Source organism: Triturus cristatus, chromosome 8 (assembly GCF_964204655.1).
Source record: "Triturus cristatus chromosome 8, aTriCri1.1, whole genome shotgun sequence".
Classification (NCBI taxonomy): domain Eukaryota; kingdom Metazoa; phylum Chordata; class Amphibia; order Caudata; family Salamandridae; genus Triturus; species Triturus cristatus.
Window position 1 is genome coordinate 776,163,328 of NC_140591.1, and position 21,140 is coordinate 776,184,467.

The 21,140-nt window shown below is 46.8% G+C and overlaps 1 protein-coding gene across 3 annotated transcripts in view; it reads left to right on the plus strand.

Moving 5' to 3' along the window:
- ATP11A (ATPase phospholipid transporting 11A) overlaps positions 1–21,140 on the plus strand; it is a 791,426-nt gene that overhangs the window by 564,214 nt on the left and 206,072 nt on the right. For all 3 annotated transcript variants that reach the window (XM_085622216.1, XM_085622218.1, XM_085622217.1), the window contains exon 15: positions 13,682–13,753. In XM_085622216.1, the coding sequence (XP_085478342.1) occupies positions 13,682–13,753 (72 nt within the window). The remainder of the gene's footprint in view (positions 1–13,681; positions 13,754–21,140) is intronic.

Consider the following 21,140-nt stretch of genomic DNA (forward strand, 5'->3'; position numbering starts at 1 on the left):
TGCTTCCAGTTGGCATGCGAAGTGTTGTTATACTCTGTGTGATTCTGTACCCGTCATAGGGGCTTTCACTGTTTCACTGCATCACTGTTTCTGTACACAAGTTGCTCTCTGCTCCTCACTGTTCTCAATGTTCTGACGTCTTTCGACACAAATTCTGACACTAGCTCTTTGGTCGCCCTATACATAATTTATCACCAGCGTCCCTGTGTGTGGAAACTGCTTTGTCCCAACCTTAGTCCAATGTAGACTCTTGACCTCACGTTCCTGGCACCTATATTTTGGGAATGCGGCATCCTTTTTGTTGCACATGTGCCACAGGACACCACCAGTTCCCCCATTTACATAGGACCACTATATATGTCCTGTGGGCCCATTAATCTAGGCTATTAACCTATCCTCATCTATGCTTATTTGTCTGAGGTGCGAACACCCATACTCCTGCACATGCTCCAACCACCTGAAAATCCGAGCTATGATACCCTAATCAAGTCATGAACACGCAGCACACATCGTTAGCTGGGCACAGCCAATATTATTAGTGACTTAGTTGCGTGCAATTTCTATGACCTATAGTGGTGCAATGCCTTTCTTGTCAGCGGACCTACAGATTAATCTTTTGGTTTGTTTTTGCCTGTTGTAGCTCCTTGGTGGCGGGCCTCACCCCGCTGTTGTTTCCCTAACGTTCAACGTTTCGGGTGGGAATTTGGGGAGGGGTTTTCTGTATGGGATCCTTTCTTTTACCAGTTATATTCAATTATATTAATTTTTTTGTAATTCTTTATTATCCAACAACCAGTGTGGTTTGACAGTCCAGCACGGTTCCTTGCTTTTACTTTCTCTTTTGCGACTAGTTCCTTTCTTCTGCACTGAGAGGTTTCATGGACTTAACCCCATCTTCTTATGCCTGATATTACAGATACTACGGGTTTTTCCTTGGACCATTACCAGGGCCATGCTTATTTCCCAAGACCATCACCCACTCCTTAGTCACTCGCCATACCCTCAGTTTACACAGCAGATAATCACATACATACCTTCGCAACATGAATAATAGCCCCCCTGCTGTAAATCTGAAATGAGTCTCTCTAAACATCAGGGGTCTTAAACTCCCTATCAGATGTAAGGAAATCGAAAGTTACCCTTATAAACTCAAAGCCGATGTGATTCTATAACAGGAAACAAAAGTCACCCATAAGGAAGTTACATCGTTTGGGAAAAACTGGCTTAGCGAAGCTCTCTGCTCCCCTGCCAACAATAACAAACATTGGCATAGCCAATAGGTCTCGCCTTTGGGACCTTATAAGTGTTTCGCCATGCAACAGTTGATGTTGTTGCACCAAGGATATTGTGCTGCATAACGAAATACTTGTATGTTCTGAAAGGCGAGATGTATTGGCTATGGCAATGTTTTCATAACATAACTATGTTTCTAAACACTACTACAAAGTAATGAATTGTGTGCTACTGAAAAATCTTGTTCTAGCTTTTTTGCTGAAAAAGCAAATGTGGAACAGCTTTACAATGAGTTTTAATGCTAAAGTAGCCTATAGGCTAAAAATACAAAATGTACCTTCTGAGCAATGCGCAGTAATATTTTTTTAGCATACATAAATTAGAGCTTGGTAGTTTAGATTTTATTTTTGAGCTATTGGCATTGCTAATATGTGTTGTTTTTTTGGCACCTTATAGGCGTGTAACCAAAGATATTGGCAATAGTTTGCCCAGGAATAACTGACAAATGTTTGTTAGTTTAGATTTTATTGCAATAATTTTTAGTTAACTTTTTAAGACTTTAAAGTAAGTTGAGTGGGAAAAATATATATATATGATGTACATTTATACATGTTTTATAAATATATTCATTCTGTTGTAATATCTTTTAATATTTTTGTAATAATGCCATTGCAAAATATTGCAAACTGGATGTCCGGCTGGACATTCTCAATATAGTTTCGATTCTGTACTATATTTATTCCCTTTACTCCTTAAACTATTTTGAGGACCACTGTTTGTTTGAAATTAACAATTACCCAAGGTCCTCAACTACCTATTGGGTCCCCTTGTTTTGTTAGAATATATTGCAAAATATTACTTCACATGTCTGCGGTAAATATGGCATAAGTGCATCAGATAAGTCTTCCACATCTGTATTGATCATAAACCAGTCCATTAGAAGTTCATTGCTAATATCCATATATTGATATGTTTCAGTATTGTGCACTTGTGTTGTTATTGTAGATGGCCCCAGAAATATGTGCACACGCAGCAGCCACAGGTTCAAATGAAAGCAGGGCTTACTCTAAGTTTCATCCTTCCTATAACTTGAGAAGAGAGGCAGCATGTTCTAGGCGAGAGCACTTGTTTATATGGTGTGTGTAGAGAGCAGCCCCTGTTTTAATGTATTATACTAAAATACATGCTTGCAGATACTTTTGACAAAATACCGTTATTTTTAGTGCAGCTACTAGATATGTAGCACAGTTATTGGCAGAGATCAATAAGCCACAAAAACAGATGGCCCCAGAAATCTGTGCGTACACAGCAGCCACAGGTTCAAATTAAAGCAGGGCTGACTCTAAGTTTCATCCTTCCTATAACTTGAGAAGAGAGGCAGCATGTGCTAGGAGAGAGTGCTTGTTTATATATTGTGTGTGTAGAGAGCAGCCCCTGTTTTAATGTGAATTGATAATGTGAACCGGTAATGTTATAAAAATAAATTTAAACAAATAAAACCAGGGTAGGCACGGGGAGATAAGTGATTGTTATTGGCAGTGATCAACAAGCCTCAAACTTGGTTAGGTGGAGACTGTTAACAAGGGAGGGCGAGGGTGAGACAGGCAGGGAAGAGAGAGTCAACAAAGATAAAAAAGCGGGTGCGGCCACGCTAATTAAGAACAGATGGCCCCAGATATCTGTGCAGATGCAGCAGCCACAGGTTCAAATGAAAGCAGGGCTGACTCTAAGTTTCATCCTTCCTATAACTTGAGAAGCTAGCATGTGTTAGGAGAGAGCACTTGTTTATATGGTGTGTGTAGAGAGCAGCTCTTGTTTTAATGTATTATACTAAAATACATGCTAGCAGGCACTTTTGACAAAATACGATTATTTTTAGTGCAGCTGCTAGATATGTAGCACAGTTATTGGCCGAGATCAACAAGCCACAAATTGTTTAGGAGAAGGCGGTTAACAAGGGAGGGCGAGGGTGAGACGAGAAGGGGGCGAGAGAGTAAACAAATATAAAAAAGGAGGTGTGCGGCCACTCTAATTAAAAACAGATGGCCCTGGAAATCCGTTCGCACACAGCAGCCACAGGTTCAAATTAAAGCAAGCATATACAACAAGGAGCTAAGGGGGTAAAGAACAGGTCGCCCCCCACTTGGATAATCATAAACATCAATGGACCTGTTCCGAACAATAGGTGAATACACTCCTCAGTGACCCCTTCAAACATGTATGGTCACCCTGATTGGCGTGACAAAGCAGCGGTTATCCTTATACCGTCTATTCAAGGGGGTCCTGGATCACCAAGAAATTGTTAAAATAGGTTACATCTGTAAGTCCTGTCTCCCAGGGTATATCCCAACCATCGGTGTGAAATAACCAACTTCAAAGGAAAAAAAGTGTGAGGAAAGGATGGCAGTGCCTCACGGGAGTAACACCATGGGAGTCTGCAGTCTGGTACTCGCCTGCTTCCTCAGGTTCTCATCATTAGCGACTGCCAACCCATAGCACAAATTGTGAAGAAATGAGAGCAAACAGAACAGAAGAAAAAGTGCTAAATGTGAGATCTTTGCACCGGTTAGATAATCCGGGCATACAATAGTATCAACCCAATCAGGAATAGCGGAGTCTAGATTGAAACACCGCCATGCCTAATTAAAATTGAGTTAGAAATCACTGGCTATCTTACTTTATTCAGTGCTGTGTGTCTGCTCACTTAAAAGAGCCGACATGTTTCATTGCCTGGGGGAACTTGCGGCAATTTCATCAGGGCAGGGGTTAATTAGCCACACTGCACCATTAGTTGTCTGTATTTTGTACACCTATTGGAGACAGAGATAAACAGAAAACCACCACTCATCCGTCAACACCAATTAAAATATCGTGTATATGGGAGTCACTTTCATTAAATCAATATATTTACCAGGTAGTTGCCCTTCGTTGGCATACCTATGACCTCCTTTGTTTTGTGCGTGTGTGTCTCCTAGTCCACTGTCACACTGGCTGTCACATATACTGCATAACGTCAGTCTGTGAGGGGATAAAAGAAACTGGCATCATATTTATGCACATGTGTTACTAACGACATAGGGCTAGTTCCTTCGATTGTGACTGTCAACTCGGGGCACTACGAGAGAATGTTCCGGTACTCACTCAGGCAGCTGTGTATATACACACACTACTACGCCCCTCCCACTACCTCATGCCAAATTCTCGGCGCTTGCTTTCTTGCAGATTTATGGGCATTGTTAAACCCACGTCAATTCACACCGGGGCTTGTTTACATTAAAACTACCAAGAGGGGCCCGGGGCCAATATAAAACCTATATTTGCACCCGTTCTCCTATCTTTCTCAACCCGCTCATCTGCACAGCGCGAGTGTCGGGCGTTATCTCGGCACCTCGCGGAGTCCGTAGGCGGCCCTCAATTTCAATGTACAGCACGTCACTTCCGAGCACACGCTTACCATCCTTCTTCCACCTCTATACTCTGTCATGTTGAAGGGAATGGGCGCCATATTGTGCAAGTATTTTTTTAAAAGAATGTAAAATTGTATTTGGTCCTAGATATGTAACTCCTATTTTCATGTCGTAGAACCCTAACACTTTAGTTATACAATGCGTGGATCGGTCAAATATATCGTATTTACAAATGGAGGCATCCTCTATTAATATCAGGCATATACTTTGAGGCACCATTTCAAAATTCAGAATTGAGGCTAAGTAATTGAGGGTTATAGTATCATTGCCCTGATAGCTTCCATTAGTAAAGTGTGGTGGGGGAGCATGCCAATGAGGTGGTCATCCATGTTATTTGTTTCATTTCAAATTGGTGACACAAGGCGGAGTACACGGCCATTCAAAATTGTCCAAACGTGCTGGCCTACCCCCCTACCCCATACATATCTCTGTGAATAGGAGATGTAACTGCCTAATCACTTGAGGATCTACATGAAGGAATTATATGGGCAAGACTAATGTGTGTTCACCGGACGTCTACCTTGTTCCATTCAATGAGATTGCTCAGCCCCTGTTGATCCACCCCCTCCTGGTAAATCCAGCGTGCTTCTTTTGTGCTTAATCTCATTTCCATGCTATATTGGTCGCCCACTAACCTTTCTATGCCACATCATTGAGAGAGCCAAATCAGCGAATTCTGACACCGTCGCGGTTACCTTAGATGCTGAAAAAGCATTCGATAAGTTCTCTTGGACATACCTCGGGGAGACCCTAGTGAAGTATAACCTAGGTGAGGCCTTCACCAAGATGATTATGGCCCTATACAGTGGCCCCTCTGCCATGGTGAGATCAGGTGGCCTATTGTCCTCTGCCTTTTGCATTTGGAAAGAGGCACTATGCAAGGGTGCCCCCTATTCCCCTCCCTATTCATTCTGACCGTAGAGCCCCTGCTCCATAAGATCCAAACTAACCCCTCAATAGCCGGTGCTTCCTTTTAAAAAACCACACAAAGGTAGCTGCTTACACCAACGATATTTTAATTATGACCGAAGATGCAGCCCAGTCAATCCCCTCCTTGCTGAAGACCATAGAGGAATATGCCCGGGTTGCTGGTTACAAACTCAGAAAGGACAAGCCCAAAATCATGGGTCTGAATAACCTCCATACTAGCAAACTTTTCAAAACCATGGGACTGCCCTGCAAAGCCCACTTAAACTATTTGGGCCCTAGAATTTAACTCTGATCTATCAGAGTCACTCCACAATAACGAAAACTTAACACTGAGAGCCTACTGGATGGATTGAACCCCAAATTCCTCACCTGGTGGAATCTCATTGAGACCATCAAGATGATGATCACCATGGTAGATAATTACCTCATAAGTATACTACCGTTAGTATTAACCAAAGAATTCCAACATAAGCTAGACAAGCTGTTGACAAAGTTTATTTGGCAGAATAAACGCCCTGGAATCTCCATCAAAAGCCTATGTCTGTCCATACAGATAGGAGGAGTTAACCTAGCAGATTGAAAAAATTACCAAACTGCTTTCTTAGCCTGACAAGGCTCCCTTTGGTTCTTCCAACACCTGAACTTTACCCCCACATGGCTACTGATTGAAAAGGAGATCCTTGGAGACATGCAACCAATATCGCTGCTAAGTATTAGGACAAAATCCCCTTGCCGGCCAAATATATCTTCAACAATACGAAAAGAGCCCTTCTGAGGATTGATAAATTTCTAGAGACCCCAATCACCCACTCTAACATGAAATCTGGCACAACCCTAATATCAGAATCGATGGGTAAACCCTATTTTGGGACTCGTGGGCATCGAAAGTCATTCATTTTCTTAAGCAATTAATCTCCTGGCAAGTACCTCTTTCCATCAGCGAACTTCAGCGACAATTTAATTTGCTTGACATAGACTTCTACGACTTTATCAAGCTCAAAGTCAGTCTGTTTGAAATTAAGTTCCCTGAAAGAGATCCCTCTCTTTAAAGACCATACTTTCTTTCAACAAGACCGGCCATCAATCCTCCAAGTTTTACCACCTTTAAAAGCCCAAATCTACATCCCTTACTGTCAACATCCCTTACTGTGAAGCTTCAAAGGAAATGGGATACCCAGGGGACTCTCCCTCCAGACACCTGGCATCTAATGTGGAAATCAGTTGTAACCTATAAAGTCACCCCTTCTCACTCCCAAACAAAGTACTTGCTCCTGCATAGGACATTCAGGATGCCTGCACGGCTTCACAAGCTGTCTCTTAGAACTCAACATGCTGAAACTGTAATAAAGTCAATGTTGACCTCCCCCTCCTACTTGTCTACTATAGCACGATCTCACATTCTGGGATCAAATATTTTATCTGCACTCTATTTGGGCTCCAGCTGAAAAAGGACTTTCTCTCCCTAATTAATATAGGGACTCCTAGATACACAACTGAAGTTGCATAGTGATAGTGTTCTGGTAGACACATTAATATCTGCGGCCTGTAAGTCTGTTCTCGCTAATTGGAAGAACATGGCTGCTAAGTAGTTCCGATCCTGGCTAAATTTGGTTACTTAAGTGGGGCCGACAACATCACTCTTCAAAACTCCCCCTGGAAATCACAGAACTTTGTTTGGACAACTATTTTAACACTACCAAACCCCCATAAGTACCATAACATGTTATAAACTGACGTTTTAAACACTACCTATACTGAAACCCGTACATATGTAAAGCCAGATTATCACCTTCTTAAAAAATGTTTGTTAGTAGTATGTACTATGTGATATATATACACCAAAAAATATGTACTCTAAAGAATATGTATTTGCACCATTTATTTCACTAGGTATGTTACTATGCCTATATCTCAGGTTTGTCATGCCCGCATCTGTAACCGTCTTGTGACCGTTTCTCAAGTTTTATTTTGTATTAGGTCTTGCTTTTACTTCTTGTATGATTTACCTCTTGCATTCCCATATAGCTCACAGCCTTATTAACTAATCCTGCACATGAGATTTGCACACTGTACCCGTATACCTTGTCATGTATTTACATCACTGTTTTCTTTTGTTCCTTTTGCAAACAAACAGTAAAACCCTTTGAAATCAACAAAGAAACTTGATTGACTAAGGAATCCTTTCATCTCATTGCTCATTCTGCGACCAGTCACAAAAATCATGTTACCAAATATGATCTTTAACAAGTGATTTTCTCGCAAGGCAATTGTTAAATCATCAGTTAGTCCTCCACATGGTGACATGCATTTTTGTGGTATATCTCGCTCCTTCATTTAACAGTTGTATATGATAATGACTTAATTCTAAAAGATGTGAACATTCGTTTTGGTTATGCTTTCTATCTATCTGTGAATTAGTGCAAAACTTCACTGCAGCTAACTTGTCTGTTTTACTGGATGTCGCATGGAGATGACCACTCATCAGAAATATTTTTTTCCAATAACCCCAAAAGTAACTTCTATCTTCCATAGCCCAGTCTTATAGTTTTATTACAGAGCACTTACATTCTTGCTGATGCTTCCTAAGTATATGCTTCCCAAATCACTATAATGAAACCTGTCTTCTGAAGGTGGAAAGACTTCTCTTCTGCATGTGAAAATCTGATGGATTATTTGTATTTTAGAAGATCCATACTGTTAAGCAATATTTTTTTATCCTCAGCGACTTGTCTGAATAGCCATTCTCCTCAACAACACATCAGATAGATTTTCTTCCAGGCTTTTTTTGCTCATTCCTCTAATTTGGCATTGTGAAATAAACAATCTGCAAACGGGTTCCCCAAGGATTTCAAATGTGCAGCATGTACATGAGAAGAAATGGAAGTAGAGATGTCTTCTGAAGCTACGATTATTCTCTCCACCTCAATCTTTACATTTAGTGAAACATAGCTGCCATGGTCAACTTCTTGCAGATGCAGGCGTGACTTGAAAAGACATTGTTAAAATTATGGTTAAACTATAGTAGTCCTCAGTACTATCCCCAATGATTACTCCTTTGTAGCATTTATGTAGCAAGTATTTTCACTGTTCGAATTTAGGATGCTTTCTCTCTTTATTTAGCAAATGAAAGGCCTTTATTGGGTGATATTCATCAAACACTTGACCATTTTGGACCTTTGAACAGTTGAGAGAGATAATGCCTACGTGTACATTTTCTGGTGGTCTCTGGATCCTTACCCACCTTTATTTTCAAATGGATCTTAAATGAGGTGGGGAAAGGATCCATATTTGTTTAAACATTGACTTAGTTTCCTAACGGTGAGTGTGCTTCCACTTCACTAAAGCTTGCTAATGATACCCTTTACTCAGTGGGATTGTCCATCTTTAGTTTAATCTCATGTCATGTCAAGATACTGAAAGAAGCAGTACCTGATTAATTTCATTACTTTGAATAGTCCAAAGGAAGTGCTTTCAAAGACGGTTGGTTGTCATTAGCCTTTAACGCAGGAATCCGCAACAAAGCCCTGGACTGGATCACCTCCTTCCTCACCGATAGAACCCAGAGGGTCCGCCTCCCCCCATTCCATTCCGAAGCCACCAAGATCACCTGTGGCGTGCCCCAAGGATCATTTCTCAGCCCCACCCTCTTCAACGTCTACATGGCACCGCTCGCCAACATCGTCCGCTCGCACAACCTCAACATCGTCTCCTACGCCGACGACACCCAGTTGATCCTCTCACTCACCAAAGACTCCGCCACCGCCAAAACCAACCTCCACGAAGGAATGAAGGCAGTCACCGACTGGATGAAGAACAGTCGCCTGAAACTAAACTTAGACAAGACAGAGGTCCTCATCCTCGGCTCCACCCCCTCCACCTGGGATGACTCTTGGTGGCCAGCCGCTCTGGGAGCCGCACCCACACCCACCGACCACGCACGCAATCTGGGGTTCATCCTGGACTCATCGCTCTCAATGACCCAGCAAGTCAACGCCATCTCCTCCTCCTGCTTCAACACCCTCTGAATGCTTTGCAAGATCTACAGATGGATCCCCATCAGAACCAGAAGGACGGTCACCCAGGCCCTCGTCAGCAGCAGATTGGACTACGGCAACACCCTCTATGCAGGAACCACGGCCAAACTCCAGAAAAGACTACAACGTATACAGAACGCCTCCGCACGCCTCATCCTCGACATCCCCCTCCACACCCACATCACAGCCCACCTGAAAGACCTGCACTGGCTCCCAGTGAACAAGAGGATCACCTTCAAGTTCCTCACCCTCGCGCACAAAGCACTCCACAACGCCGTACCAGCATACCTCAACAAACGTCTCACCTTCTACGCCCCGAACCGCCAGCTTCGCTCTGCTGACCTCGTCACCGTCCCACGCATCCACAGGATGACCACCGGCGGCAGATCCTTTTCCTACCTCGCCGCCAAGACATGGAACACCCTCCCAACCCATCTGCGACAGACCCAAGACCTGCTGATCTTCAGGAGACGTCTCAAGACCTAGCTGTTCGAGCAGTAGCTGAATTCCCCCCCCCCCCCCCCCCCCGCCCCCAGCGCCTTGAGACCCTCACAGGTGATTAGTGCGCTCTACAAATGACTGATTGATTAACCTGAAAATGGCGGTGCTGTGGACCTCAATGTATTATTTTTGTCAACTGCCTTTGACACTGCAAACCATGCTATCCTTTTGACTAGAGTAGAAGCAATAGGGATCACAGTATCATCCATTGCTTCGTGTTAATCATTTATGTCACCCTGTTCTGCATCAGTGTCTGTTTTACCATTCATGTCCTTTCCTCAGCCACCCAGTGTTGCCATGGGTTTCTGCGCTCTTGTCCCATTTTTAATGTGCACATTTTGCCATTTTTGACTTCCTTTGTTCATATGCTGTAAATTCTTCCAACTATGAAAATGACACCTTACCCCCGCTTAAGCTATTCAGGCTTAACTATATGGTACCAGCCAAGTTAGCCAGCTGCATGAACGAACGACACCTGTATGAAAAAAAAGACTTTGAAACTACACTCTGGTAAAATAGTGAACTAAACCTTTGGTCCGTATGCGTGAGTCTGGACAAATGCTTTTGCACTAATACTTAGACCTTTGGTGCTGGGGAAAATCTAGGAATTATTCTCCCAGTTGGACAAGTTTTGCCTTTTTTAATCACTTTACGGTGATAGTTTAGAACAACTTATCTATTCTGTAATTTCTCAAATATATCTATACATATCTTGACATGAAAATTTGGTGACTGTCATGCAAGAATTGCTAACATCAAACCTCTACCATTGAAATGGCACACTATTGTAGCCCCCTAAATTTGTTCTTTCAAGTTTTCAATGGGTTCATTTGGCGACTGCCTGGATTCTCTTGCATCACTCCTGGCCTTTTTCAGCTTCTAGGCACTGCACAAGTTGCCAATTCAGCATAGATTATAATGTAATGTTCTCTGAAATGCATGTTGAACGGTGTGTGCACTAGGCCCCTTGTTCATGATAAATTTCAGTGCTAGGCTTTGTGTAGTCGCTGTACTCCTCATTAGCTCTTCTTCTAAAGATCCATATTATTTAGTGAAGCTGCCAAGAAGGGCAACTGTTTTTCTGTGTTGGTGGCACAACTGTGGAAAGCACCAGTGGCGTCACTAGGGGGGTGCGGACCGCACCGGGTGACACCAGCACACGGGGGTGACACCAACCTCGTTACGCTGTGTTGGCTGCTGGCCAAACTTTGCAGCCTCGCCTCTGCCTCCAGTCCTTTCAATATCACCTTCTGGGTCGCTCCAATGTGGACTTCCTCTCTCACGCTCCGGTGGACTCTTGGCCTGGTAGGGGAGTGCTGTAAGCCAGAAAAAGGCCTTGGGGGCTTGTGGCGGGAGCCCCTGGGGCACCAAGGAGTCCTGCTTCCTGGTCTCTTCCTCTGTTGCCGGTGTAATACTTCCGGTGCAAGGGGGAGGAGGGACTTTAAATTCAGATGGCGCGGAACTACGGAGTGGAACTCGGCTGTAAGCAATAGTGCAGAGGAGGACAACACGGAGGACACGGTAGTGGACGTTACGGAGGAGAAAGCGGTGGGAGAGCAACCAGCGCGACCAGAGGCCGGCGGATCCAGAAGGGACACCCTGACCAAGGACGTGGATGAACGGGAGGTTTGCAGGAGCCAGGATGACCACCGGGAAGGCGTGCCGGACGAGGTGACCTTGGCTCTGTCACAGAGGAGGTCCATGGGGTAAGTCGTGAGAGGGGTGACACCATGAGTTACCCGCACTGGGTGACACCAACCCTAGTGACGCCCCTGGAAAGCACTTGAACTAATAAATACTCTCCTCTTTACCATTTAACCTTTTGGAAGCCGCTGAAAATCATCTTTTATATTGCCTCAGTCGTAGTTCTGCAACTCACTTGTATGCACTTGGTCTCTCTGGCTTAGCGTCAAGATTGCCCTTTGGGTGAAGGCACACTGTAAATTCCTATATAATTGATACTGAGACATAATTACGTGTTCCCCTTGTGCATTTATTGATAACATGTCTTTTAAGACACCTCTTCTCCCAATATCCCCCCCCCCATATGCATAAGCGAGGTACCATTAGACAAGCTGTGGTTCAATCTGCAGACCGGACAGAAGCAAGGTTTTGGATAGCCGCGAAGGATCCGTGAAGCATTGCTGCTTCAGCTGCAGAAGACCAAGTCGCCCCTCTGACTGCCCAGTGTTAGTCATCATGAGTTCTGCAGATATTTTCATACTCAAGATGACAAGCTCATTTTCGTCCATCCTACCATCTGGCCTTCTTTCTGTTGGTCTCTGAGTTTGGCATCCATCCCTCTTTTAGCTGCATAGCAAACTTAGGTTTCCTTTGTGCTCAGACCCTTTCCATCTCCACTGTTGTTTCTGCAAACTGTTTCTTGTGTATCCAGACACCGCGCAAGCTCACTCCTTCTCCTCCTCTTGAAAACAGCCAAAGTGTTCATCTGTTACTTATTCTCCTTAGTTTATGGCAACTCACTCTACTTAGGTTTCTTTCTCTCCTTGATCTCTTCTTGATTGGTTATGGAAAATGCTGCTGTCCTATTGATTCTTGGTCTGCATCGCTGCATCTCTGCCCCTCTCGCCTTGTGGATTTGCACTGGCTTTCCATTACAAAGCATTGCCTTTTCAAAGGGCTATGATATCTTCCACCAATTCTTCCTTAAAACCAGCCCTGTCTCCTTACAGCATCTACCCGCTGCTTTTCATCGGTCATGCTAGTTGTACTCTGCATCTACCAATGATCTGTATCATCCCCATATCCTAAAAAGTCTGATCGGTGCACATTCCTTTACCTGTTTAACTTCAGAACAATGGCACTCGCTGCCTTTTTCCCTCCATCTTCAAGCTCATCATCTCTGTACTGGTGCATAGATCTCAGAAATGGTCTTTTTCCCGACAGATAATTCCTTTTAGTATCCGATCCAGTCTCAGCAGCAGGTGACTCTTTCAGAATAATAGCACTGCTTGTAAATTACTTTCTTCAGATTACGTTCCCGTGGAGCTAGAGCTGTCTCTCTTCGAAACAAAATACTGCACAGTGCTGAGGCACACTGATGCTCACTCAGCTAACACGCTGTCCAAATGCCAAACGGCTTCACGCCTGAAGTAAACATGGCCGCGGTGCACGTCCTCAGATTGTGATCATTGTACGTGACTGGAAAGCGTTGTGGATCTGACAGGGTTCGCTGCAGTTAAAAGCATGATTGGTCGCTAGAAGTGAGACTTTTTAAACGTTGACTGGCCCTTTACAGCAAACTGTAACGTCGTAAGAAAACCACAATATGAATCTTGTAATTATGCTCTGGCAACTAGACTGCCAATGGAGAAATCATAATCAATGTTTTATTCTTGCCCACCTTCTGCAATGGAAAGCCGCTTTCCGTGGGTAAGAATGTGTAATTTATATCTATACTGTGACCTGCATCCTTTGTTTTCAAATAAAATATAGTCGTCTTGTTTCTGGCAGGTTGAGGTTCTTGTTTTCTGAAACTTACTTTTACTCTTGCAGATTGGGTTTTACATTCCTGAGGTTCAGAGACAATTTCATGGAAATTTCAAACCGGGATAATGACATCGAGAAGTAAGTATTTACCCCTCAGAAGGTTTGCCAATGTTCCTGTTTATATTTGTGCAGGAAATACATTATCTGACATATCCAAGCATTGAGCAGTATATCATGTGGCACAGAAATATTTGCTATGAAGGGTGATCTGCACAGATCAGTTTATAGAGACCCAGTGCTCATGGTTGATGTGTTATTCTTGATTAATAAAAACAATGATTAATAAAAATACTCCATTTTATAAACTGCAATAGTTGTCCCCTGTAATTTACTCTGGGAACCCACTGTAATATTTGCATTATATATATATATCAACATTTACCGGGCTTTTCACTTTAAGCGCTCATATTGTCTCAATAAATGAATAGCTTGTTGTTTATGCTTCACAGTACCCTTTGCTCGGAGTGTTTTTTTTTCCAGGGCAACATTTTGATGGCACATGGAAGCCTCTGCTAAGGCTACTAATAGGATCTGTCGAACCATACTGACTCTGTTGTAATTTTGTCAGGGAAAATTCCTCCCCACTGTTCACTCTTCATCTTCCTCATCAGCAGTCCTAATGGCATCAATAACAAATCCCCCTGTTCACAAGGACATCCGAGCTGACCCAATCCGTCATACACTTCCTGGCCAAAGCTAATCTGCATCTCCTCTTTGTTAGCCCCTTTCTACTTGAAATACCCCATACTCTGACCCCACTTCCCACTAGGACTCCCCGCTTCACCCAAAGTATGTTTATTTGTTTTTATTGTTTTTATAAAGAGCAACCCAAAAAAGAAGGTCACACCAGATCTGGTGGCCAAAAGTTATGCCAGCGAGCTCGCTTCTCCGTTGATCAGTCATGTAGAAAGAATGTCTGTATTCAGGAGATCAGTGCTCAGCAAATGCGGGAAGCAGCCACATAAATACGCCCCAAGATGGACCAAAAGGTCCCCAAATTACAACATAGAATGCACACAAAAAAACATTCAGGTCAAGAGTTGATATCCTTTGTTCACTTCTGTTTCACGTGTTTCGGTCTGGATCTAGCCTACACTCTACTTTAGTTATTGGCTCTGTTCCTCGGCTGAATCTCCTCACACCGTTTCTATTCAGAGTCATGTGTCTGGATTATATATTACACTGAGATACATATTATATGCTTTATTCTAGCCCAGGCATGGTCATAGGTTACACCAATATGACGAAACACGTATTGGCTAAATCCAGACTGAAGCATGTGAAACAGAACTGAATAGAGATCACAGGAGTATGTCAGCATGCTGAACAACAGACTGGGATGAGCAAGCAACCAATGAAAGCAAAACGACAAAAAGATGACAGAGGTTTAAGCAAGTTACAGCATTGTGCCCAGAGGAAAGAAGCCAGAGAATAAAAGAACACAGCTGCTAAATGTTGTGGACAAGGGATAGTGATAGAGCAGAAAAAGGAGACGGCAGAGGGTTAAGGTGATTGTGCAGAAGGGAGAAATATAAGGGAGAGGATTTACGAAATAGGAATAAGACAGCAAACCTGATGTGGAGTCTCCAGAGGTAGAAAGAAGCCAAGGCTTACATGAAGAGTCGAGGTAGCGCTGTACGCCCACTAGACAGCCAACTCCCAATGTATCAAATGCCACGCACTAGTCTACCGATCTCTTCCTTCAAAGCGGCACAGTACTGTGTGTGGCTGTATTATAATAGTATTTATATATCGCGTCCTTGTTCTTTAAGATGCTCAAAATGATTTCGAAGTGGACGACTAAGTGCTGCATTTCTTTGGAGACTGTGATGTCGTGAGTCGTGACGCGATACGCTTGGGCGTACGCATCCGATCACGTGACCTATGTTAATAAAAGGAAGGTACGCACGCACGTACGCCAGAACGGCTCCGGCGGCGGACCAAGTAACCAAGCTGAGCTGTCCCCGAGGGATCATTGCCACGTGGCCATATACCCCAGTCCGCACATAGCCTAAGCGAGCCCCCAACAGGTGTCGGAGGACACAACAAAGCTGGCGACGAGGGTGGGCGTGCCCTCGCTTGTAGTGCCCGTGCGGGTGTGGCGGCTGCGCGAGGTTCGGTCCTTCGCAGCGCTCGTGCCCCTGCGCGGCTTGCCCTTTGACCCCTCCTGCCTCCGGCCTTCGGTGCGGAGCTCTGGGGGGGGGGCGTGTGCTGGCGGCGGTTGCGCCGATCGTGTGCTCCACGTGGTGCCGGCTGCTGAAGGCGCCGGAGTGCCAGGGAGACGACGTGGCCCAGCTGGTGGAGGCCCCAGGGGGTGTCAGGAATCTGTGCCTCGCGCGCACTGTGCGCGGCGTTGGAGGAGACACTTGCTGACAGCTGAGGAGTGAAGCTGGTCGGTCCAGAGCCATTGGGAGTACACGGGGAGAGTGCCTGAAAACCCGGGGAGTGGACATGTCACCTGCTCACACTAGGAACACACCCAGCACACTTCTGAGGCCCTCTGCATTCGGCAACCTATCTGAGCCATACAGTGCTGCAAAAGGGGGAGGCGAAGGAAGAGCTACCAAAGGGAGTGGCAGGTCTCGCCTGTTAGAAGCACCACGCGCCAACCATACCGAACATACCCCCAATTGAACCATTCACGGTGGAGGGGTCGCCGTCCGCAGTAGCGGCCAGGTGGAAAGATTGGGAAGACAGGCTACGCATCTTCTTTGAGGCCACCAAAGTCAGTAGAGACCAAAAACGTGCGATGATCATTCACCTGGGGGGAAGGATATTCACAATATCGTCAAGATGCTCGCAGAGGCTACGCCCAAAACGCACGTGACCCTGATAGCGGCCCTGAATGAACACTTCGAACCCATGGCTAACCGCGACTATGAGCGATTCATATTTCGACAAGCGCGCCAGCTGCCGGAAGAGTCGCTGGATAGGTTTCACACCCGCCTAAAAAATCTAGCGGCCACCTGTGGGTTCCGAGACGAAACAGAAGAAATCAGAGGTCAAATCATCCAGGGATGCGCGTCAGCCAAACTAAGAGAGCGGATACTGGAAGAGTCGGGTAAGCCGTTGGCGGAAATATTGACGATGGATCGCACCAAAGAACTGTCAAAAGCGCGGGCAGCGCACATGGAGGTGGCTCTTCAAGCGCCAGTGAAAGTTGAACCGGTCAATGCGGTGTCGGCCAGGCCTAAACAGAAATGGGACAAAAAAGGGGCAGGAGCCACCGCCCCAGAGCGGCCGAAGTCGTGCGGATACTGCGGGGGAGCACCACATGCCGCGGCGGAGTGTCCAGCGAAAGGAAAGAAGTGCTCGGGGTGCGGACGTTTCAATCACTTCGAAAAGGTATGCCGCTCGAGAAGGTACCGCAAGCCCCGTCCAGCGGTGAACGTGGTCAAGACTGAAAACTCCGCAGCAAGCGACATGGATGAAGATGACGAAGAGGAAAAAGTGGTGCACAGAATCCACATGATAGGCACCGCCACGCGCAAGGCCAGGCGTCTGCCACAGTGCAGCATCCGAGTAGGGGTGCAAGACATGACGGCAGTAGTGGACACTGGAGCCAGCATCAACATCATGGCCGCCACGCTGCACAGCACGATGCACCCGAGACCAGTGCTACGTCCGTCAACGATAACGGTGTTTGCATATGGCCAAGAAACGCCGCTAAGAGTAAGGGGACGCTTCAGGACAGTCGTATCCCATGGAACTCAGTCGGTGACCACCAACATCTACGTAACAGAGGATGGCCAGGGCATGCTCCTGGGATGCCGAGCGGCAGAAGAGTTGGGAGTGGTGACATTTGCATTCGGGGTGCACCACGAGTCCATGCAAAGCATCCTGGGTGAGTTCGAAGAGGTGTTTCAAGGGATTGGCAAATTCCGAGGGAAGGAAATCCACCTCCACATAGACCCGACAGTCCAACCGGTCGCCCTCCGACACCGGTGGATAGCGTTCCACCTCAGGCCGCTGGTGGAGGAAGAGCTTAAAAAGCTCGAAGTGGCCGGCATAATAGAGAAGGTGTCCGGACCCACCCCATGGGTATCTCCCATCGTGGTTGCAAGGAAACCCAAGCAGCCAGGCTCAGTCAGAATATGCGTTGACATGCGGCTCCCCAACGTTGCAATCAAGAGGGAGCGACACATCACTCCCACCATCGACGACCTGATCGGGGAGATGGCTGGAGCCCGGTGGTTCTCGAAACTAGATCTCCGATCAGGGTACCACCAACTAGTCTTGGATGAAGCATCTCGAAACATCACGACGTTTTCCACGCACGTGGGGCTCAGGCGGTATACTCGACTAAGTTTTGGAGTGTCAAGCGCCGCCGAGGTGTTTCAGAATGTGATACAGAAGCTCATCGCTGGAATTCCAGGGGCGATCAATGTCAGTGACGACATTATGGTTCACGCGAAGACGGTCCCAGAACATAATGAACGTCTGCTCCAAGTACTGCGCCGAATTCGGGAGGCTGGCCTAACACTCCATCGAGAGAAGTGTGAGTTCCTGTGCGACAAGTTGCAGTTCTTCGGGTACACGTTTTCGGCCGAAGGGGTGAACCCGGACCCCGAAAAGGTGAGGGACATCAAAGAGGCGACCGCTTCCACCAATGTCACAGAGGTTCGAAGCTTCTTAGAGATGGTCAACTACTGTGGACGATTCATTCAGGACTTGGCCAACCTGACAGCTCCGTTGAGGGAGCTGACCAAAGAATCCACACCGTGGACATGGGGGAGCGAGCAAGCCCAAGCATTCGACAAAATCAAGAATTCGCTATCAGAGGCCACGACGCTCGCATTCTTTGATCCCGCCAAGCTCACACTCATTGCTGTAGACGCCGGTCCGGTAGGACTGGGTGCTGTTCTCGTGCAAAGAAAAACGCCTCAGGATGAGTGGACACCAGTAGCCTTCGCGAGCCGATCCCTAACAGAGACAGAGCAAAGGTATTCACAGATAGAAAAAGAGGCCATCGCCATTCACTGGGGCTGTCGGCATTTTCACTTGTATGTATATGGAAAACCGTTTATAGTCGCCACGGATCACAAGCCCCTGGTATCTCTATTTGGAACTTCAACAAAGCCCCCACCGCGAATTGAGAAGTGGATGCTGCAGTTGCAAGAGTACAACTGTAAAATAGAATACCAACCCGGATCCCGGAATCCGGCGGACTATCTCTCACGACACCCTCGAAAGGCCACTCCCCAAGAGATGGAAGAAGCCGCCGACACCGAGGAGTACGTGAGGTGCATCACCGCTCGGTCATGCCCCATTCCCATCTCCATGGCCAGCATACAGCAAGCCACCAGCCAAGATGAGTGCCTGCAGCGGGCCAAGAAGGCCGTACAGCAGAACAATTGGAACCGTGCCCGGGAGGAATGGAAACGTTTGACAACGACGGCGCAACGGATAATGGAAAGCCTCTACCATGTCAGGGATGAACTCACCGAGGATAGCACTGGGTGTCTACTGAGGGGACACCGGCAGGTCATCCCCACCTCACTGACCCAGCAGATGGTAGATCTGGCCCACGTAGGACATCAAGGCATGGTAAAGACCAAGTCAAGACTTTGCACAAAAGTCTGGTTCCCCCTAATGGATGACCTCGTGGAAAACACCGTTCGAGCATGCCACTCCTGTCAAGTCACTGGAGAAGCCCCGCAGCCAGCACCCATCCTCATGGAGCCGCGACCGAGAGTCCCGTGGTCCCAAATCAGCGTGGATTTTGGTAGCCTGCCAGATGGGCGCCACACCCTCGTGGCGATCGACGACCATTCGAAGTATCCGGAGGTGGAGGTCCTGTCGGCCCTCAGTGCGAGTGAAAGTTCGAGAAAATCATGGCTACCCATGGGCTGGTGAAGGAGATCCGGACAGACAATGGGTCCCCCTTCCAGAGCCAGGATTTCGCAGCCTATCTACAAGCTCTGGGCATACGTCATCGGCGAATAACGCCCCGGTGGCCACAGGCCAACGGTGAAGCAGAGAGGTTCATGAGAACACTGAACAAGGTAATCCGCATAGCGCATGACAAGTCTCAGTCCGTGGAATTTGCGATCTTCACGTTCCTTCGGAGCTATCGCCAGACACCTCACACCACCACGGGTGTGGCCCCGGCGCATCTGCTGATGGGAAGAATAGTTACGGACACAATACCTCACCACCCTGAGTGGCAGCCAGCAACCCCAGAAGACAGTGCAATTGATGCCCGACGACGGAGCGCCCATGCACGTACCGACACTCGGCGAAGAGCGACGGCCCCGAATATCCGCCCGGGTGACACAGTGCTCATAAAGAACCGAGCCATCGGAAGCAAGTTTCGCCTGAGGTTTGAAAAAGAGCCGTGGACAGTAGAGACAGTCAGAGGAACATGCGTCACTGCCGTCAGGAGGGGAGAGAGGATAACCAGAAATGTGTCGTACTTCAAAAGGTACCATTCATCACCAAACGTCGAAAGCCCGGAACAGGCCACTCCCAGCAGCACTCCAGAGCGTGTAGAAAGGCCTGTGAGCGATGCCGGTCCCACTGACGAGGTGCGGGAGCCAGTCATCCCCCATCCGGAGATGAATGAGGTTCCCCCGGTTCGACAGCCACGAGAGAGGTCTGGTGTGGGCGAATGTTCAGAACCACATTGCCCGGGAGGTGGCGAGTCCAGTGGCGAAATGAGGGGAGACTCCGGACGCTCACCAACCGGGGAGGTGTCAAGGTATAACCTCCGAAGCAATCCAGAGCCGTCCTGCCGCCTTAAGGACTATTTCACGTAAGACTGTTTTGGTTTTAAATAAACATCAGATGCCTGAACAAACAGTAGTAAATGGGGGGGGGGGATAAAGTGTTTTCTAGATTGGAACGTTTCTAAGAATAAAATGTTTGGGTTTTGTGTTTGCTGGGGAGGAATGTGATGTCGTGAGTCGTGACGCGATACGCTTGGGAGTACGCGTCCGATCACGTGACCTATGTTAATAAAAGGAAGGTACACACGCACGTACGCCAGTACAGCTCCGGCGGCGGACCAAGTAACCAAGCTGAGCTGTCCCCGAGTGATCATTGCCACGTGGCCATATACCCCAGGCCGCACATAGCCTAAGCGAGCCCCCAACAGGTGTCGGAGGACACAACATGAGACTTGGTTGATGTGTTACCAGCGAGTGACGTGAGGGGCTGTTCGTGGGTTCGGAAGTGAGAAGGGTGCTGGTGGGGGGGGGGAGATGACCCATCATTCTATAATAAATGAGCTCATTAGGGTGACCAACCGTCCGTAAATTTCACGGACAGTCCGTAATTCCGGCCGTCGGTCCGTTGTCCGTGAAGGATTCTTTAACGGACGCTATTTGTCCGTAATTTTAACCGGGCACCGGTCGCGCCACCCTAAAGCCGGCACAGCTTCCACCCACCTCCCTGCTTGACTCCGATGCAGTACCAAAGCTCAGATCCCCAGCAGCATTGGAAAGGCACAGCGGGAGGGCCACCC